This window comes from Strix aluco, chromosome 4 (assembly GCF_031877795.1).
Source record: "Strix aluco isolate bStrAlu1 chromosome 4, bStrAlu1.hap1, whole genome shotgun sequence".
NCBI classification, from domain to species: domain Eukaryota; kingdom Metazoa; phylum Chordata; class Aves; order Strigiformes; family Strigidae; genus Strix; species Strix aluco.
This window is the reverse complement of record NC_133934.1, coordinates 48,975,082-48,994,634: the sequence shown is the minus strand read 5'-3', so window position 1 is coordinate 48,994,634 and position 19,553 is coordinate 48,975,082. Positions and strand designations below refer to the sequence as shown.

Genomic DNA, 19,553 nt, shown 5'->3' with positions numbered 1-19,553 from the left:
CAAACTGTATGTGCATAACCTACCACAGGGGCATTTGCTACACCTCTATGGACCTGTTAATTGAAAATTAGGAAATTCATGCCATAGTAATGGGGCCAGAATAAATGCACCAACTTGTTTACCATTCTCTCAGAAGGAGGAAGTTCTGAACATTGGACCCTGCTCCGCAAACTGGTTTGGATTATATCCAGTAACTCCCAGTGATGAATGCATGGTGTATGGAGTACAGCTAGCACTCACACAACTTTCCTTCTGAAGACAGAAACCACAAACATGAAAACTGAACAATTCCCTCACTCCTTTAGCAGAATTCCTACGAAGGAGAGGGAGTTTCCCAAAAGAGTTCTGCTCTGTTTCTCCTCAGTAATAGTTTGCAGAGACCTTACTTCTCAGTGCTCAAATGCATTTTTAAGACAAATATAAACAAGCACTCCTACTATTTATCATCATTAATGGAAAGACATCACATTTGTTGTCCATTTGCCACGTTCCCACCTGATATGAATCCTGAGTAAACACTGGTGGGTTATCATTGATGTCCAAAACAAGGATGGTGAGTTCTGCTTCTGTTTGATGTACAGAATCCGAAACGATGATTCTCAGCTTATATACAGCAGTTTCTTCAAAATCTAATGGTTCCACCACTGTGACTACACCGGTGTGTTGATCGATGGCAAATTTCATTCCAGAACTATCATAAATAAAACCAAAATGAAGTGCTGGCCTGGAGTCTGCATCACTTGCTGACACTTTAGTCACTATAAGACCAGGCAGGGCATCTGAAATAAAAATTTTCAGATTAAGTCATAGCTAAAAGATGATGTTACAATTTCTGAAGATTTTGCCAATTTTGTAATATTGAATCTTAGATATATGTAATCTTTCTGTATTAGCTTTTGTTGTATTTTGACTTTTTGTTTTAGAACAAGAGCAATATCCAGAAATGCTATGGAAACAGTATTGGATTTCTTCAAATGCATCTGCTTTATCCTGATTTTAATTTGGGTTTTCTTTAGACTTTCCCAGATCCAGTGTAGCCATAACTGTTTATTCCCCAGCAACAGGAGCTTCCATGGTTTTCCACAGGCATTTAGGTGACAGGAATTTATTGAAGAGAGTCACAAACCTCCACAAGAATATTTAACTGAGGCATCAGAGTCCCCTGGTCTGCGTAGAACCAGTGAATGCAATTCTAAAGCTTTTCCAAAGGAGAAGGCCACTACAGAGAAACAAGATCTCCAGACAGACCTATGTGGCACAAAATTCTTAAGAGTTCAAGGTATAGTCCTATGAGATTGAGAAGCTGGATACAGACAGTTTTTGTAATGTGCCGAATTGACAGTACCAGGGATTGCAAACTGAACCTATTAGTGATCATCTAACAAAGTCTGGAGCTAACAGAAACTAAACCATTTCCATTTCCATAACTAGGGCATTAAGCCTAAAAAAATGCCATGCAATGTCCTAAAGCAAGTGTATTTAAAAGGAATGCAAAAACCTAAATAAGTAGCCAGTAGTTAACAGCTGCTATGCATCCATGACTTCCATACTCATCATTACCAGTGGGACCTAAATTTAGGGAAGGCTAGAAAACATCAGTAGAAATACTGCCTTGATATCTTTTGTTAACAGGAGTACTAGAATTTCAGCATCTAAATCTTTATAAATTTTCTGCTGTGTATCTTAATGCATCACATGTGTGATGCCTGTATCTGAAAATGCTGGGCTTAAGACTCAAGGTCTGCAAATGTTGAGCTAATGTCACACAACATACCAGATGTATGCTGGGATGAGAACTCAGGAGGTCCTGGATCCTCCTCTTCATGATCATCAACTGGATCAAGCTATAGAGCATTTTAACACTTCATTCAAATTTACAGAAATTATTTCCTTCATCACAGTGAAGTTCAGAATGTCTCATTTCTAGCAATGCTTGTTTTAACGCTAAGTATTTTTATTGGAGAAAAGCAGAAATTGAAGACATCTGAAGAATATGACACTGGAGTCCAAAATGAACAGATTACAGATGTATTTCTGCAAGTTTGTTTTCCTCTTTCTGAATTGTCTATGGTTTTGTTCCAAACTATTCTTAAACACAATGTCTAAAGATTAAGAATAATGCCTCTGAGAGCAAAAGCAGATCACAATTTACTTTGATATTTCAGTATTAATACAATCCATTATCCTTTTTACCACAGTTGTTTGGTTACACAAATCATCAAAAGCACTATCATTGCCTGACAAATCCCAGTCTTAACAAAACTTAGCTGTACTATCACACTTACTTTCTGGGACCTTCACTTCACCTAGTGGTTGGATAACTGGAGCATTGTCATTAACATCTAACACTTGTATCCTCACAATACTGGTAGCAGAAAGTCTGGGGTTTCCTTTATCAGCAGCTTGTACAACCAACCTACAATTAAAGGAAACAGTAATTGTCACTATTGGCCAGAAATCACTGAATTATCCACCAGTGTTATAAGCAAGGGGAAAATTACGAATTAAACGATTAGCCCTTTCTGCTCCTCATTGCAACTATTAAATTCCATCTTTCTTTCTGTAAGGTTGACTGTCTGGAGTTTTATTTTTTGTGTCTTGCAGGAAAAACATCCAGGAGATTCTAGGTGGCAAAAACATAACAAAATCATACAAAGAAAAGGAAGTATTCATCTGTATTCATTTCACCCAATTTCATACCAGAGGTAGGTGGTTAAACAAGCTAGCAAGACTCTTTCAAATAAGACACATTTCTGCAGTTGGTAATTCAGAGCAGGAATTAAAACTTAACTATGAAATTGTCCTTTGGAGGAACCTGACTCTCCTCATTGTTTATAAAGGGACAACAGGAATGTGAAAATCGGGTAATATGAAAACATCCAAAGTAACATTCAGACAAAATGTCTGCAGAGGTATAGAATAGGCCCCCTATTATATTGTAAATGAGAGTGATAAAGTGAAAAAACTGAATACATGCACCATTTGACAATGGCAATGTTCCTACTGATTTTAGTGGGACCAGAATCTCACTGTCAGATTAAGAGAGTTTTTGCCTGCATGCTTCCATTTTGCTCCTGTAAGGATAAGTAGTAGATTCTGTTAACAACCTTTTGATTTCCACAAACAATGTAGCAAACAAAAGAGTAATGACCCGATAAACATGGATAAAAGGATGTTTACTCTCTGTGGGAACTAGCTTCTGAACAATAAACAGCAAATATTTATTGTAAGCAAAGATTATTGGGAAGACTTCACCACTGCCCAGTATTAACAATTATCCAGACGGGACTTCAAAATTAAATCAACTCAAGAGGTGCTCTAAAAAAAGGAACAGAAAAAAAAAAAATATCAAGCTGTGCAAAAGGATATACAAGTCAGAGCCTGGCATCTCAATTAAATGTTTTGTGTACTAACAACTGTTTGCATGTTGCATCATATTTTCTAGGTCCCCCTGCAGATCTTCTGAATGCATTATTTCTCCCTCTTTTTTCTAAGTCACAGTTTCTGTTCAAAGTGTCAAACAGCTATTTCCTAAATGTTTACATGACAATATGAAATACCAAGGCTGTAACTGAAGCTGTGGATTGTAGCACTTCCATTCCTGAACCACACCAGCTCTGCTCTGGCTGTCCCTGTGGTTTCTGACGCTGACAGAACACATAACTTGAGTTGCAGGCTAGTATTCAATTGGTGACCATGTATAATTTCATATAGAAAGTGTATTTTCTCTAGAATGAATATTGGTAAGGTACACATATGGAAATATTTTACTAAAAATAATCACATTCTAAGGTTTCAGGAAAAAACTCTCATAAAAACATCTCAGACAAGGCATTAAAATTAAGGTTCTGTCAACACTTTCCTTATAACTCCTATTACAAGGGGCTTAGAACTTCTGCGGATGAAAATGTTCAATTTAGATAAAACAAACAACTCCTTGCAAATGTGAAAGAACCAATGGTAACATTTTGAAATTAAACAGGAAAACAGTTTTGAAAGCTTCTTTTGCTATTCACTTTTCACCTAACAATGTACAGATTAATAACGTATTAATAAAGAGAAGGAATATGAAGATTCAGATTCCTCAAACTGTCAATTTAAAAGGCTAGAATTCCAAAATAAATACTGAAATGAATCAGGTTCCCAGTTAAAGACAGATATGAGAATTACTATGTTTACATGTTCAACGCTTCATCAAGAGTAAACATCCTTCCTTTGAAGGATTTATTTCAAGCATTCTTTTAAAGTACTACTTTCAAATAAAATGTATAATGCTATTTAAATGACTAAAAATCAGAACTGATGTTTTTGATTCAGTGAAAAACTGAAAAATAAACTCCAAATGAAGTGTTCTGTATATTAAGTTAAAACAAAGTATCTCCTTTAGGGCACTATTATCAAATTACAACAATATTAAAAAAAAAAAATCATGTTCTGTTGGTATTTTTGATGTGGTTTTCTAAAAGTTATTCTGGTTCATAAGAATTCTGATTGGATGTTTAAAACTTTGAGGCCCCAGAGGATAGGAAAACTTGCAAATACTTTAACTGATGCTACAACCATATGGAAAAAAAAAAAGGTAATTTCTACTGACACATACACAGGAATCTACTTTTTATAGAGACTGTAGTACATAAAAAGGGTGTATTAATGAATCTGAATACTCATATTTTCTCTTCAAGGTATGATTACTTATTTGCTTTCTAATTCCAATTATGACATGAATGAAAAATTACCATGTACACTTGATCATATTTTCTCACAGTTTCTTGGAAAACAGGAAAAAACTAATACTTGGTGCAAGACAGCTTATAGATGGAAACAGCTTACAGGAGCATCTTTAACACATTATGGAGAAGAAAATTTGAACTATATTCTAATTAAAGAACAGATCATGTCCGTATTTCTTGGATTTGGTTTGAGTTCTTTCTCTGTGTTTTTACATACTTATAAAAAATGGTTCCAGAGAGGGAATGGTTGTACAGTTCTTAATAAACTAAAATCCAAGAACTGTCATCATTCCTATAGTGAATCATCACACTCACTTATATCAGTTAAGTGTTGCCATTGATTACACAAGTCAATATTTCTTCCCCTAAATTCGAGAAGTATGTAAGAATCCACAGTACAAATGGGCAGCTTTAGTGCTGTTCTCAAAGCTGTCTGGCTTGCACCCAGGCTCTGTGGGTAATGGATATCAACTATAAAATACGTAACACGAGCAATCTCAAGTTAAAGCGATCAAAACGAAAAAGACTTTTTTATAAGACCCTTGCATACAAACCTGTAAGATGAAGTGTCTTCATGATCTAGGACTGTATTAGTTGCTAAAATCCCTCGCGCTGAATCAATTAGAAATGTTGCATTTTCATTACCAGATAAAATTGAGTACTCGGTTTCTCCATTCAGCTCACTGTCAAGGTCAGTTGCAAATACCTGTTTGGGAGCAAAACTGAGGCTTATTCAAAATGGTAGAATGTGATTTCAGAAAGAAAAAAACCTTATACTACAGACATCTATTTCTCATTACTTTCCTTTCAACTGCACAGGTTTAAGCAAATAATCATACTGGTCCCCAACATGAGTGTCATGTGAGGTCACAAAATCTTCTCATGAATTGCAGTGGGATGCACGTGAATTCTTTCCCTGAGTAATTTGAAATTCAGTTACATGAAGCGTTAGGGCTGAATGCAATCATTTTGCACTGCTTATATTACTATAAGGTTGCTGTTTGAACGCTGTCTCTGTTTAGTGCATAAAAATGCACTCTCTCAGGGGTCTGGGACTGCCCTTAAAGTATTACTGTTATAAAAACAGACAAAGGATAAAATGATTAAATTATTAAGTTTTCAGAGCTTTCATGGAATACTTCATTAATTACTTTTAAAAATACAAACCAGAAAATGTAAGAAGGGCAGAGGCAAGCTCTAAAACCAGCAGACCAAATAACATTCAACAGCAGTGAACAGGTTTCTTAAAGACTCCTCTGACTCTTTGAAGAGTCATCGTTGTATTTTTCTGGTTGCTGAACAAGCATTATAATGAGTACGGGATCCAAACCATAGCAGAGGCAACCAGTCAGAATGAATAAAGGAAACATAGTAGAATGTATTCTGTCATAAAATTTTGACTACACATCTGGGTTGACTGCCTTTTGATTTTTCTCCACTCCTGGACATATGTTTCTCTAAATACAATGTCCATCAGTTTCTAATCACTTTGCCCTGGAGGCATTTGTAGCTTTCCATTTATTTATTCTCTAGAGGAGGAATATCTTTAGTACCTAACATGACCCTCACTGTGACCTGACTTGCAATGCAAGAACATGTACTGAGGAAATTATGTGTTCTTCTAGTTCAACTGATGTCTTCTTTTGCTCTAACATGGCCAGCTGGAAACACTTTCAGAGAATGGATCCATTCAGAGGAAGAAGTGTTTGCACATTTAAATTGAGACAAGCTGCTCTTTAGGCATCAGATTTTAAATTGAACACTTGGGTTTGACTCTACTAGTCTGATGAGTTGAAAGTATTCTTTTTATTGCTATAGCTCTTTCAGTAGATGCATTAATGCAAGACCCAGCCTATACTGTAACCAGAACCACAGCTTTGAATGGTATTTTTCAACTACTTGAAGAGAGAAACAGAAATAAAAAAAAAAAAAAAAAAAAATTTAAAGTCCAGCTGCACAACTATTAAGAAGATAAAGAATTCTCTTTCACTTAACAAAGCTAAATGAAAGATCTGAAATGTGGCCTAGAAAAAATACTTGAGTATTTTAGCTATTCAAGCAAAGTAGTAGCAACAGCAAGAACACCACTCTCAGTGTTTAACAGACACTGGTCCAGAACAGACCTAGTAGGATTGTAGCCATGAACAGATCAACCAAACTTCTTTTTAACTACAGTACTGGGCTTGGGAAGATATATTTCCACTTACCTGTATGATGTCTGTTTTAGGACTCTGGCCTTCCCATACTGATGCTTTGTAATAGCTTTGTTCAAATTTAGGTGTATTGTCATTCACATCTTGTATCAAAACTGTCACTCCACAGAGCACTGAATTCAAGCTATTTTCAGCCATAACTGAGAAATGTATTTTATTCTTAACTTCATAATCAAGAAACTTTGGCTCTTTTACTGTGATTTCACCTGGTTTATTAAAATTAAAAAAAAATAGAGAAGTGACACATGTATTCAGGAAAAAACACACACAAATGTAGCTACGAAGTTCCTAACTTATATGGTCTCTTTAACTGAACACATGACAGAATTTCAGCAAGCTCCCCACCATGTCCTTCTTCTACCTAACATCACTCTCCACATCCTAGTTACTGTACAAATCTTGGAAGGCTAAGTTTTCACCGATCAATCACCATGTTGGCAATTTCCTAAAGCACAGCCTCAAATCGGCTTGTAGAGGGATAGAGAGAAAGTGGCTGCATGACATGTGTTCCTTGACAAATGACAGTGAGCCAGATGTGTCTGAAGAGACTCTTGGCCCTCATCTGAGAGCGGCCACATCTAGCCCTCCATCTATATCCAAATTGGGCAAGAGCTGTATCAATTTCTGTATCTGACTAACAAACTGGTAAAACATCCTTCTGATGCAGTGAGGCCTGCTTGTCCCCAACTGTTATTCTATCAAAAGTAATCAGTGAAAATTATTGAGACTACAAGCACAACTAGACATATCCACATTAAACCTGAAATGTCCTTGGAAATCCGTGGTCATTGTTTCAATGTTCTAGGTAATATAGTAATATACTAAAAATTCTTCATTACATCTAAACATCAAACGTAGTTAATTTGTATGTTAATTTCATTAGAATTCAAATTCAGTTTTGCATGGATTTTTCAGTAATGATGCCACGAATATCTGTATTCCAGACCTGTGACAGCGTAAGAACCCATTTACTGTGGCTCTCCAAGCTAGTGCTTTTCAGTTTTTATTTTATAAGATAAGCAGCAGTGATTGACTATTACTTATGGATCTGTCCAGTGTTCAAGAATAGCATCTCCAACAAAGATTTCAAAGCTGGCAGGTGGTCTCTCTTCAGCACAACACTTAAAAATTATCACATTCTGTGTACAGTAAAAGCAAAATAGACAGTGTCAGAAGGAATACACTTCAAGATTTCAGAGAGTAACTGAAAGACTTGTGTAGAGTGGAGCAAATAATCAAGTTTGAGGTACACCACCTAAGAGGAACAAGTCAGAGACCCAGAGTTGCTCATTCTAGAAAAGTGCACATGAAGAAGAAACAGGATAACAGTCTTCAAATATGTAATAATAAGTTTTTTGTCTTTGTCTTATGTCTATTGTTACTAGGTTAAGAAGTAATGTTTAAATCATTTCAACAAACATTCAGATAAATATGAGTAAAAGCTTTCCAACTGCCAAGACTTGTACAGACTATTGAGAGGGTTTGCAGAATCGCTGTCACTGCAGGTTTTTAAGAACACTACAGACAAACTTCGGTCAGATTTCGGCACAATTGATTCCCCTCTGTGTCAGAGTTCATGTCTTTGGGTCACTTCCTACTACACTTTATATGATTCTACAATATAAATCCCCCTAGAATGGGAGAAAGTCTTCTCCAAAGTGGGGTTAATTAACATCAGTGCTTGAGAAGACAAGTAGAGCAGACTTTTGGCTGTTTAGAATACCTAAGATAGAAAGGGCATCAATATAGCTCAAAATACTCTGCTGTAGAAACAACAGGTAGAGAGTCACTGGTGTCAAAATTAATGCTGAGGTAAGAACTGCTCTTAAAAGGTCCTGAAAGGCTGCACTTCAATTAATGTTTTCTAAGAAACCGAAGAAAGATTTCAGAAGAAACAGAACAGAAGAAACCACAATGGCTCAAATATCTCAAAAGAAGACTCGTGACATCCACTGCTACAGAGATTCTACAATTGTTTGTGAAGAGAGTGCTCAGGAGACTCTTAAAAAGCATCATATAACCATTTTCAGCCTGGCTTCATTTAAAAAAAGGAAAATCCCATTTGATCTGTTTTTTCTTTTTTCTTCCTTTTGGAGGTGATATTGGAGAAGATTCACTTTCTTGAGGATAAAGTTGTCTGGGTCTAAGATGTTCTTTAAGATTAATCTTTCTAGCTTTATTTCAGTGAAATAAGAAGGACTTGGAAATCAAGTGTATGCACTTCAAGTGCCCCTCATCTAAACAAACCAAAATAACTGTCCATCAGCATCAGACATGATAGCTTTACAGGAGTACACCAGTTGATGCCTGGAGACATCAGAATAATCAGTGATTAAAGCTTCCAGGAACTCAGGGAGAAGGCCTTTTTTAAAAAAGAGGACAAAATATTTACACTGTTTCTGAGGAAAACTGCTTACAGTGTCTGTGCCATCCCAGAAAGACTACAGCTATTCAGAGGCAAACTCCTTTGCTGCAGATGTTTAGGAGCTGCAATGCACAGAGGGAACGCGCTGCTCTTCTGCCATCTGAAGTTCCTGACTGAAGAGCAGGTGAAAGCAGACCTGCTGCAGAACACAAATACAATTGCCAAAAAAAATAAACAAACTTGACTTTCAGACTTGTCAAGGTTTGCTTGAAGCAAAGAGTATTAAACTCAACCAGGGTCTAATGTTTCCAACATTAGGAGTGTTTTGAAGGATTACGTTTATTGAATTTTGGGGCAACTTTATGGTAAGAAACAAGATGAAGTCTCAGCTCAGAATACAAAGCAGTAGTTTATCAGCTCCCAACACCTGGTGATCAATAGTTAATTGGAACTGAGTGTTTTAAACAGGTATACTGGTGTTCAACTTCTTTCCACATCAAGTTTACAATAGTGCAGGTCTCTCCACATCCCTGGTTTTCCTAATGATTTATTCATTGGAACAGGAGAGTAAGATATCTACCCCTTGATCTTGTGGTAGGAACTTGCTACATTTTAGAGACCACACTCTTTAAGCTACACACAGACACCCGAAGGAAAAAAAAAATTATAAAAAGGTACCTGTAATGGGGTGTATGGAGAATAAGCTTTCCTTGTCAGTGAAGATGCTGTACGTTATATTTTCTCCTGTAAATTTCTGTTCATAAGCTTCTACAGTTAGAAGAGATGTACCTATAGAAGCGATAAGACATTTTCATCATGTCCACTTTAGAAGGTTTTATTCTAATTTTATATTACTGTAATTAATAGAAGATGCACAGCCAAGCACCTACATACTAGACCAGGTGCTCATTCATGAAATAAAATAGCAGACAATAAAAACAAATGCTCCTTGATTTTCACTACATTACAACTTCATAGGCAAGGCACTGTCTATCCCTCCCGTGCCCAGTAAATTATTCATCTGATCACAAGACCATCACCTGCCTAAATAAAATGATGAGTTTTAACTTTTCCTAATTGCAAACTCCCATGTACCACTGGAATTACCTCTTACCTGAAGTCATATGTATTCCTTTTTTTCAGGTTATATTGTCTTTGGTCATTTAAATCTCACCTTTTCATGAATTCTTTTAAGGAAAATAGCCCTTTTTTGTGTGCATCATAGGAACGCATGTTACCTCTGAATCACCATAAAGAGTTTATTTTTCCTTCATTTATTGGAATTCAATTTGGATTTAACAGTATATTAAATGAAATACTCTTTAAAATTTTAATTAGCCATCTTTTGACAGAGAATGAGAAGATGAAACTACATGTATAGCTATGTGTCAATTCAAGCAGAATCCGAATTCCATGAAAAGAGCAATAATTTAATATAGTATACAAGAGATATAAAATAAAAATCCTGTTTGAAATGGGATTAGAGAAAAAATGTGTAACTGAATACATTATCTTGCTCAGAATCATCACATTTAACAAAAATGTAGCAGGTTTAAAAAGCACTATCAAGATTTCCAAAGAATTATTCTTTCAAACAAGTTATGAACTTGTTTAGCATATATGGCAATTGATTTTAATGATTTTAATTATTTAATTTAATGGTAAGTGATCCCATACAACTGTGATGGAGTGAGGATACTGTGCAACCTGAACTCTTCCAAACAGCATTACAGACAACCAGCTATTTTATTATGTTACAAAGGGCATGCTGTTCACACTCAGTGTCCTGGATGTCAGATGAAAGGACTTTAGTGTAAAAATGAGAGGAAATGTTGCTCTTAGAACTATCTGCTATGTTTTTATTTTAGCATCATTACTTATTAATTTTTAAAACCAGGAAATTTTGGTTTAAGTGGTTTCTCATTTGCACCTAAAATCTGACTGTCAAAACCAAAAATATGCCAATTTTGACAGATGTAATTTTCTGTACTAGTCAATATATAAGTTATTTACTAGAAAAGTTCTGGAAGTAAGATCCAACTGTCCAATAGGTAAAGATTGATATGAATGCTGCACTGTTTATTTTAGGAACTAAAATAGGGGGTTGTAGGTTGAATTTTCATTGCTGACCAACTTTGATTTACTACAAAAGCCTGCAAGGGCAACCATTCATAGCATCTTCAGAGCAGAATTAAAGATTAAAAAAAAAAAAAAAAATCAAGATCTGAAGAATGTCACTTATTTATCTTCTAATGCTGTCAGCAGTCTTTTTGTTTGTTTGTGTATTTAAGAAAAACTACCAGAAATAAAGGAAGCAGCAGCAATTCTGCTTTGAATCCCTGTTTTGCAGGAGTTAGGTTAATAAATTGTTGCTCTGGGTCCTCAAATCCTAATCCTTTAAATTTCGTATTTTTCACGCAGTTAAAATTGTTTAGAACTTCTTTTTGGCAGAAAATAAATTTCTTCTATTTCTGATACCTTTCACAGAAAATGACTTCTTCAAACAGTGAATTTTTACAGTTCATTGTCAAAACTATATGACCAAACTCTGAGGTCTGTTGTGTCACAACAGGGTCTACATCGGTAAACAGCAAAAGACAGTACCCATTTGCTGGAGCTCGCAGTTTCAAGTATATGTGATTGAAATACTGCTTCAAGCAGAGGTCACAACATGTAACACTTAACCTGGAGAAAATTAAGAGAAAAGTAGCTTTCTGGCTCCAAAGTACACTGAAATGGTACGACAAGGATGCGATCAGCACTGAAGCTAGTGCAAGGAAGGAGGGAGATCAGGGTCACAGCAGAAAGCAGTCAGATTGGTTTGAAACACTATGCAAAATGTTTGTATTTAGGGTTTTTTTCAGTTCAGTCAGACAACCTGATTGCATTTGAAAGTATCTCAAATTGCTTTAAGTAGCCTACACACCAACATTTACATTATGCCTGCTGACTTGAAACTGAAGCATAGCAGCATGGACAGGATTTGCCTACCTGGCCAAACAGACTCAAAAACATTCACTGTACTCTGTGTTAGGACACAACATAGGCATCAGAACTGAGCTACTGTATCACTGTACCATTAGTTTTTTTCTCTCTTCAGTGCTCATTATAGTAGTCTCTTTTCCCTTCCTTTGTCATCTAAACCTGGTTCATCCTTGCCGTTATTTCTTGAGACCTCTTAATTGCTCATGAAAGAAAAAGCTAACGAAGCACAAAAAGAAATGACTTACAGAATAAGAGGCTACATATTTTATATCTATTAGAAAAAAATAGAGGAGTCAACAATTTTTACTGTTGAATCTGTCTTCAAGGAAGCGCTATGCAAACAACCATACAAGTGAAAGCCTGGTGAATAATAAAGGTTTCTTATCCTCTGGAGACCACGGTGACTTGATTATTTATTGACTAGTGTCTAAGTGCCTGTTGTAATGCAGTTTATAATATTTAAAGACATCAAATATTCAATATTGACCAAAAAGTAGAAGAATGGGGTTTTCTGAAGGTCATCAAACTTTGAGGTCAAACACTTAAAGAAAATCTGACTACAAGGACCAGTTCCTGAGGCACTCACCCAATTGACGAGTTTAAACTAAATTAAAACTAAGGACCCTTGGCTTTGGCTTTCATCATTTATACTGTTCAGATTTTTGATTCTTTTAAAAATAAACTTACGAGTTTTCCCACTCTATTAGTTAAGGCAGAAATAAAATTAGGAGGAAAAGCCACATTTATTAATACCAGTTCTACAAATAATCAGTACATAATGTATATCTCCCCTGGACTGAATACACTGGTACCATTCATATTTGTAGGGGTCCCAGAATCACATACATCCTGTAAGCTAACTTCTATGAGATTTTTATTTATAATCATGGTTTTTTCCCACTGAAATGTGAAATATTTGATAGTTACTTATGCTTATATAAATAAGAAAATACTACAAACAGAGCTAAAACAGTATTAGTATTTGGTAAAATCTCTCATACTCTTAAAAGAATTTGATCTTCTTAGCAAATAGACTTTTATTAAATATACAAACTAACATTTTGGTATTAAACCCTCCTGTTTACCCTGAAGCTTTGTTAAATTTCCTTTAATCAAACCAACTTAAATTGAACCTTATTTATATTTTCTATAGATTGGAATGGCAGAACATGTGACTATGGCATTCTGATACCACAGTTCCTTGGGGCATTTCCATCATTTCAGGTTGGATTATCTAGCCTGACCCAGCAACGTATCTACACTTAGGAAAATTTAGGATCAGATCAGTTTATCTATTGCCATAAAGCCCTGATTTTGATTTTCTTTCTTTAAACCTAAAAAAACCCGATCTTCCCTCTTACTATTTTTTCTTAATTAGAAAGAAATTTTAATGCAGAATTAATGAAGGTTAATCCCACCTCTCTTGAAAAGACTGAAACCCTACTCCCCTGGGAAGCCTGACAAACAGGTTATCACCACACCTGCTGAAAATACAAGTGCGCTGCAGCAAAGGAGAGACAAAACTGAGAGCCCAGAGCCCACCTCTGGAAACACCCTGGTCTCTCTGCTTTCCACTTTCCGGACACCCCAGAATAGAGGGCCCCCATAGAACACCACAATTGACTCTCAATGGGTAGATCAATGAAAAAACAGAAGACAAGAGATTAACAAAGATTGCTGGGACATCCAAACTGTATCTTCTGGAAATAGCAATTCCCCCAGAGCAGACTCTGCTTTGCAAAGTGACACACAATTAATTACTGTACAGTCCCGACTCTAGTAAAACATATTCACAGAAAAATTTAATTTTATGGTGTCCAAAACTACTTGTAAATCCTGGTCAAATTCATGGAATAAAGAGCATTTTTTAAACATCAGGACAAAATGTGTCTAGGGATTTTCTTTTCCTTTTTTTTTTTTTTTTTGCATTTGTAATAGAAGCAATAAATGAAGCACTGGTTTAAAAAAAAATAATTAAAAGAATGCTAAAGTACTTCTTATCCCACAGGTTCTGTACTCAGAGTGCTCAGTAAGAAGTGGGAGGGAAAGAAATGCTCCTCTGCCTGAAGAGACCTCAATCTACACCTTCCATATTTCAGGAGTGTTTTAACTAGCAGGCTACTGCACGCTCCACTCTTTCCTGTTGAAAACCTTCCACTTTTTCCAAAATCCCACATGTTTTTTGACAGATAGTGAGAGAGCTACAGGGATGCTCTAGCTTGGTGGTTTGATCACTAATCACAACTTATTAAAAATAGCCCGAAAACAAAATATTTCACCTATGGTTAAAAAAACAAGAGTCAATTATAAAAAAATTTTTCACCTCATTGCCTATTTTCAATCTGTTAATTAAAACGTCAGTAATACTCACAACATTATCCTTATCTGCTGAAAATTTGGCTTGTAGTCCCAAACAGGCACAGAGAAAGGAATGGCTGAGTAGCCTCAGCAGTAATTACTGCAACAGCCATCTTCACCCTTCATTCTCTATTCTGTTTGCAATTATCCAAGAATATTGATTGGTTTTCCAAAATTATTAACACATTTCTTTTTTACCGATTCCTAATCAAATATATAGGCTGTTACTCAAAATCTACGAATTCACTAGTCTTACAATACCCTTAGGATATAAAGGAATATTGCTTTCATTTTACTGAGGGAAATTTGAACTATAAAGAGGATAAATGACTTGTTCAAGGTGAATGTCATGAGGCAGTGTTTGAATCAAGACTATAGTGCAGGTCAAATCTCTAAATACATCTGGTCAATTGTACAGTGGGATTTGTGGGCAGAAAAATGTGAAAGGCACTCCTTTCTGCCCCTCATTAGGATGAATCCAGCCCCTGAAGCAGGAAAAGGTACTTTACTGTATCTAATTGGCAGGAGGCATAACTACTAATATTCTCTGAATGACAGAAAGTGGAGCAGTAATTCTCATCATTATATGGAACAAAAATAAATAAATCTGTAAGCATGTTGTGATTGAAGCTGGTTTGTGTATAGGTAGCATTCAATAGTGCAGGCTGTACCTAGAGATACACTGTAGAAGCCTGCCAGAGTGACAATCTACCGCTGTCTCTGAACTTCTCTCCCCTTCATCCCACTCTACATCCCATTCTCCTTCTTCTGGAAAGTCCAAAACTTCAGTAAGGCTTTAGAGTATCTCTTGAAAGCTACTACAGTTCATGAAGGGTTTTGCAAAAACAAGACATGTCATGCTGCAGCTGGTACACACTACTCACCTCATCTGAGCTTGTGTGCATTGACAAGTGAAATGATGAGTAAACACTGTCCACCCATCATTAAAGTCACTTTGTTAAAAGAGTGAACCCACTGATGCTGAGGACTTCCCAGGCTGAGGTCTGGAAACACACCACATTTGACAGGGAGATTTCAGTTTAATATGAGCATCACTGTTGTACATAGGCAGCAAACTCAAGAGCCAGACAATGCCTCCAACTAACAGACCATGCTTTTTCTTCATGTGGTGTACTGGAAAAGGGCAGACGGGTATTTACTAAGTACAAATTAACTTTTCCCTGCTGCTGCACTGGAAAAAGGTTTCCCTATATTATTAATTTCAATTACCATTCCAAAAGGAGAGGAGATTGGCAACTGCAAGAACACAAATTGGAATTTGATGCCTACCTGCTGCACTGTTCTCAGGCACGCTTGCTTCATACAGGCTATGGGTGAATGAAATCTCCTCCTCTTGTTCTTCTGTAAAGATAATGACCATAGCTGTGGCTGTTCGAGGTGAGATACCTTGATCTGCAACCATCACTAGCAGCTGGGTACTGAAGTCCTTGGAAGTCAAGGGCTCCTGAAGAATGATGTCACCTGTCTTCGCATCAATCCGAAATACAGTTTCTACTGTCATCAAGCTAAAAACAACAGCTCCATTTGATCCCAAATCCACATCTTCCACTCTCACAGTGAGTACTGTCTCATTCACAGGGGTTTCAGCAGGCACAAAAGCCCTTATAGGATTCTGCAAAAAAACAGGATCATTGTCATTGACATCATCAATGTGCACCACAACACTGACAGTGGCGCTTCTTGGAAAATGAGTGCTACAGTCACTTGCCACTGCCCTAAATGTATACTGGGATTTGGTCTCCCGGTCCAGTGCCTTTGTAGTAACTATAGATCCCGTTGCACTGTCGATAGCAAATGCTCCAAAGGTGTCGTCAATGAGGGAGTACGTAATTTCGCCATTCAGGCCATCATCTTCATCAGAAGCAAAGAGGTCCAGGATGGCTGAGCCTTCCTCTAGGTCTTCTCTCACGGAGATTTGATACTGGATCTTTGCAAACAACGGGTTGTGGTCATTTTCATCCAAGACCATTAGAGTGAGCTGTGCAGTGGAGCTTCTCGAGGGACTGCCTAGGTCACGGCACTCAATTACAAGAGTGAAATTGCTGACGTCTTCTCTGTCTAAGCTACGTGTGACCAGCAGTTTTCCTGAAGTGTTATTTAGTGTGAAGTATTCTCCAACATTTCCACCTTTCAAGCACATAAAAAAAATAAAATGGTCACAAACAATTGCTTTTGAAAAAAGAATCCTCTGTGAATACCGCTATGTTAATTGCAATAACATGATCCAATTGCTCATACAGCTGGTGCACTCATGTGCCTTTCACGTATTTTATTCCTCTTATACAAATTAAAACCTGCATTTCATTTAAATCAGTGAGTGGCAATGACAGTAAATACAGAATGTCATATCAATTTACAGAGTGGCTATTTTGCCAGATGCATGTCTTCTTTCCTAAAGCAGCACACCTTATAAAATCTCCTGCATCTATCCTGCTGCATAAAATGACCTCTTCCCAACCTTAGTTACAAATTCCAGAAACCTATAAAGCATTGCTGACAATTGTAATTACTTGCTCCTTGTTCTCTTCTACAAACCTGTCTCTTGGAAGTGAATAGTTGCACTAGGTCTTGATTTGGGGGGTGTGGGGTGGGGAAGTTAAATATGAAGCAGTCGACAGAAAAGTCAGCGTTTTTACTAAGAGTGAATGGCATACATACTTTATAACGTGTAGAAAGACCAAAGGTAATTAAATTAAAGATCATAAAAGATTGTGAAATTAAAACCAAGAAAACATAAAGGAATTCATAACTGTTTCTTCAAAGAAAAATGTGTTGGCTGTTACCACAGTAGCTATCTGCCTACATTTAAGCTATTGCTGAGAGCCACAAACCAAAGTAAGCACAGGAAACTTGTATTTGTGCAAAGACATTACAGGAGGCTTTGAACAGCTGTGGCGCTTACATTGGCATAGTGGACACAAGGAGAGTTTGGCAATATGAAAACCAAGTATGACATTACTAATTGCTGGGTGAAAGAAGCTCTCATGAAATAAAATTAAATAAATAGAAGTAAATAAATAAAATTAGATTAATTCTTGTACTTATTTGCAAGGGTATATTTACATTCAGAACTTCCACAACTATAACAAAATCATGCCTTCATGATTATCATGCCTTCATGATTAATGCCTCCTTCCAGCATTTGGTAGTTTTTTGTTTTTCTTTTCTGTACCATTTCAAATCCAGAAAGCAGACTGAAAGTATGCCCGGAAAGTGCTTATTAATGCTGACAAAGGGGTGAAAGATTTTTTTTTTCCACATGAAAGAAGCATGTGGACAAGATGGGAGTTAGGGAGACCTGGCAAAATCAAGACTAGTCTAAAACTTAGATACTGCTGTTTATATACTTTCTGATTTATACTAACAAAAATGACAGAGTGTAACTTACCAATTATTTTGTATCTTAGAGCTCCATTATCACCAGCATCCATATCTACAGCCCGGGTAATGTAAACAACAGAAGGCTGTTGGTTCTCTGGAATATGGATCTCAGAGGTGGGAAAAAGAAACATGGGAGAGTGATCGTTTTCATCCAGCACTGTGCAGACAACTGTCACTGTGCTCGACAGTGACGGGGTTCCGCTATCTCGAACCATCACTAAGATTAATAAAAAGAAAGCAAATTTTATACAATGGTTGTGGGTGCAACAATAGATGCTCCTTAATAATAGCGCAATAGGAGAGTTATCTGTGCTATGAAAAAAGCACATGCTCTTCTGTACCTGAGAATCTTACCACTTCCATCTAATTCAGAGGGCATAAAAAGAGGTAACGATGGTAGTAACACCACACCCATTCTCACTTCCAGTTTTACAGACACTCATAGATATTTCACACTGTTACCTTTAATACTGAAAACCTCCTGGGTTTCCCTGTCCAGTGATGCAGTTGTTGCCAGTTCTCCACTGTCTGAATTTATCTTGAATTTCTCATAACCAGGTCCTGGTAAGATTTCATACCGAAGCAAGGAATTCAGTCCTTAAAAGCAGAATGGAAGTCTTAGTAGAACACAGCCATTCTCCTCACGTTCAGGTCTACAGATTTGTCTCTTTCTTCTCCCCCTCCCCAGGAAATGGGTTATAGATGAAGTTATTATTTTTAATGCAGTGAGTAACTGCTTCTTCATTAGCACAAAAGACCCAAATTTAAAATTTGGATCTTCAAAATCCCTGTCCAGATGCTGCTTTGTGCCTGTTTTCCAGCCACTTAAAGTGACCCCGGCACCACTTCTAGGCACTCAGGGTGTGCCTCCAAACAAGCTGACATATCAACATGGTGCAAGAGAACAGTAACAGACCATGGAATCCATGTGTTTGTCTTCTGCTTTCCCTGAGGTAGGTAGTTTATTTCTCAACAGGATGTCAGGCAGAGTACTGGGCTGCTCTGGCAGCTCTGGTGCTCCACTTAACTTCACTTGGAGCCAATGCAAGTATCTCTATATAGTGCAACACTGAATAGTATAAACATTCAGAGAAAAAATCCACTTCTTGGCATGCCCACCAGTTTTAAATATTTGTAATACTGAGCAGCCAGGTGCCTAAGTCACATCAGGACCCACAGGGTAGCCATCTCCTAGTTGTCTTCAACAGAAAAGCCAATTTGGTGGACCCAGCACATCTCAGGCCTTTTAGACTGCTTCCATTTATAGCCAGTCTTTGAAATTATATTGCTTGATTTTATAAAAGCATGCAGGATTTCCAGAAGGGAAGGTTAAAGAGTTTCCTTCCCTTCAAGTTTTTCTGAATGCCAATTCCATTCAGTTCCTAATCAGACCTACCATTTCTATATAGTACAAAGATATTAGCCTTCCTGTCTTTTTTTAGGAAATAGGCTAAAACCATACTAAAAGGCTAAAGCCTTTCTTTCAAAGTTGCCCACCTG

The 19,553-nt window shown here is 36.8% G+C and overlaps 1 protein-coding gene across 1 annotated transcript in view; it reads right to left on the bottom strand.

Annotated features, from left to right (window-relative positions):
- The window catches only part of DCHS2 (dachsous cadherin-related 2), a 129,357-nt gene that overhangs the window by 10,440 nt on the left and 99,364 nt on the right, over positions 1-19,553 (bottom strand). Inside the window, exons 11-18 of the mRNA XM_074821269.1 lie at positions 18,516-18,650; positions 18,061-18,270; positions 15,942-16,799; positions 9,987-10,097; positions 6,938-7,149; positions 5,285-5,436; positions 2,286-2,416; positions 496-779 (exon numbers count right to left, since the gene is read on the bottom strand). Of these exons, the coding sequence (XP_074677370.1) occupies positions 496-779; positions 2,286-2,416; positions 5,285-5,436; positions 6,938-7,149; positions 9,987-10,097; positions 15,942-16,799; positions 18,061-18,270; positions 18,516-18,650 (2,093 nt within the window). The remainder of the gene's footprint in view (positions 1-495; positions 780-2,285; positions 2,417-5,284; positions 5,437-6,937; positions 7,150-9,986; positions 10,098-15,941; positions 16,800-18,060; positions 18,271-18,515; positions 18,651-19,553) is intronic.